This window comes from Triticum urartu, chromosome 7A (assembly GCF_056163025.1).
Source record: "Triticum urartu cultivar PI428250 chromosome 7A, HENAU_Tu73, whole genome shotgun sequence".
In the NCBI taxonomy this organism is placed as follows: Eukaryota; Viridiplantae; Streptophyta; class Magnoliopsida; order Poales; family Poaceae; genus Triticum; species Triticum urartu.
Window position 1 is genome coordinate 742,691,127 of NC_141879.1, and position 2,000 is coordinate 742,693,126.

Consider the following 2,000-nt stretch of genomic DNA (forward strand, 5'->3'; position numbering starts at 1 on the left):
GGAGGGACGCTCCTGCCTTTGCGTGTATGACAAGTAGGCCCGACAGGTGTGTGGCCAACCTGTCATACAGCTAAAGGCAGATGCAGTTAATTCCGCGAGGGAGAGGATAATCAAACTTCTCGTTGACGTACGAGTTGACGCGACACATCAAAGCACTGCACTCGATATATTTCAATAATTTCCGTTTACTGATGCATTAATTACAACACATGCATGCATGCCGTGACTCTCCTTTTGATACTTGCATGTGTTGATTTAATGCACCTTGAAGTAGTATAAAATATGTGACGGTAAAGCTTTGTAATACCCCGGCCCAAGTCGAGAGATGGTTGTGCACGAGGAGGGCGAGATCATGTAGACCGAACAGGACCCGACGATGGAGCTCTCTAAGGTGGTGTTTGGTTCTCTAGTCCTAGGACTTTTTCTAGTCCCAACTAAAAAGTTCCTAGTCCCTAAAAAGTCCCTCCCTATTTGTTTCCAGAGACTAAAAAGTCCCTAGTCCCTTCCTAGAGGTTATTAAATGCCCATGTTGCCCCTAGTATATAGAAAATAACAATCAAACAACACCATGGGGTGGCGGGCCAATGGGTGCATGAAGGGGCATTGTTGGAAAAGTCCCAAAAAGACTCTCCTTGAGAGTCTTATTCATTTAGTCCCAAATGCCTAGTTTAGTCCCTAAAAAGTCCCTCCCGTTTGGTAAAAAAGTCTCTAAGAGGGACTTTTTCTAGTCCCTAGAAAGTCCCTGGAAACAAACACCCCCTAAGGTCTCGATGGACCTCACCGTGCTCCACTGCCCCTTGTACCTCCGCCCCTTGACGCCTCTAGTGTATGAGGTTCGAATACACCTCGTCCGTTCGCTTGATTGAGCAAGGTGCATGTTTCTTGATTGATGTGTTGTTCGATTGATTTCTGCAGTGCAAGGGAGGGCACCTAGCCTGCGCGGACTGCCGCGTCGAGTGCCCCGGGAACCATCGGCAGTGCCAGAAGTGCGAGCGTGGTGGTGGCTTCGATGTGTGGAACACGGGGGTGGAGTCCGTCCGTTTGTTGGTGAGGGTGGAGTTCCCGCACGAAGGTTGTGGGCTCTACTTCACTTACCACAAGCTCTCCGATCACCAGAGCGTGTGTCCGCTCGCACCCTGCAAATGCCCCGTGCCCGTCTGCGGCTATGAAGGCCCGCCGCCGGCGCTCTACCACCACATCAGCACCACGCATCCCATGCCCGTGCACAGGATCCAGTACGGCAAGGTGCTCCAGCTGCAAGTGCCACTGTCGGAGCCACGGCTCTTGCTGTTTGCGAAGGAGGACCGCCACGCATTTTTCTTGGTCGGCGGCGTGCTCGACATCAGCGCGCCTATCGCCGTGTCGGTCATCTGCATCAGAGCGGGGGCGTCCCCACTACCGCACTACGTGGCCAAGCTATGGGTGAACGTCCCGCCGGGGGAGCCCAAAGGCACGACCAATGCTGTCAAGGTGGAAATGGAGGTGACAAGCAGCAAGGATCCCGGCGACGTCGACGTGCAGGAGCTGACCTTCTTGACAGTTCCACCCAAGCTGCTGGCCGGGGCTAAGCTTGTGTCCCTCCACATTCAGATTGACAAGTTCATGTCCTAAATGTTTCTACATTGCCTTCTATTTTTCTTAGTAATATGCTAATATAGGGATTACCTTGGTCTACTTTAGCTTAAGAAATGGTGGGTTTTGGTGGCGATGCAGCAATTACTTCGACATCAGATCAGTAATTTCCAACAGTCGAACAGATATTTTGTGTCCGTTGGATATAAAGTTCCTTTGGGTAAGAAGTACTACTTGTCATCAAAATAGATAAAAGGAGATGTATGTAGACGTATTTTAGTTCTAGATACTTTAATGGTGGAGTACTATAGTACGCTTCTGGCCATCTGACACCGATTGAACTGCTGCATGTCCACACCGTGCGGGAGGGAGAGCGTGTAGCGAAAGCTTCTCCTAGTCTTGCCAGCCACCACGCTCATGGGCGAGGG

General features: G+C 51.0%; 1 protein-coding gene across 1 annotated transcript; it reads left to right on the plus strand.

Moving 5' to 3' along the window:
* Positions 1–770: 770 nt before the first annotated feature.
* LOC147962612 (putative E3 ubiquitin-protein ligase SINA-like 9) lies at positions 771–1,611 on the plus strand. Its single transcript, XM_087534244.1, has 3 exons — positions 771–833; positions 916–1,482; positions 1,591–1,611. The coding sequence occupies exons 1-3, from the start codon at positions 771–773 to the stop codon at positions 1,609–1,611; spliced, it is 651 nt and encodes a 216-aa protein (XP_087390370.1).
* The last annotated feature ends 389 nt before the right edge of the window (positions 1,612–2,000 follow it).

Bases quoted from the DNA above. Each gene is read 5' to 3' on its own strand.
- LOC147962612 (XM_087534244.1), top strand. From the start codon at position 771: ATGGACCTCACCGTGCTCCACTGCCCCTTGTACCTCCGCCCCTTGACG. The intron at 834-915 runs GTTCGAATACAC...TGATTTCTGCAG, and splicing joins TGACGCCTCTAGTGTATGAG to TGCAAGGGAGGGCACCTAGC. The intron at 1,483-1,590 runs GTGACAAGCAGC...CTCCACATTCAG, and splicing joins CTGTCAAGGTGGAAATGGAG to ATTGACAAGTTCATGTCCTA.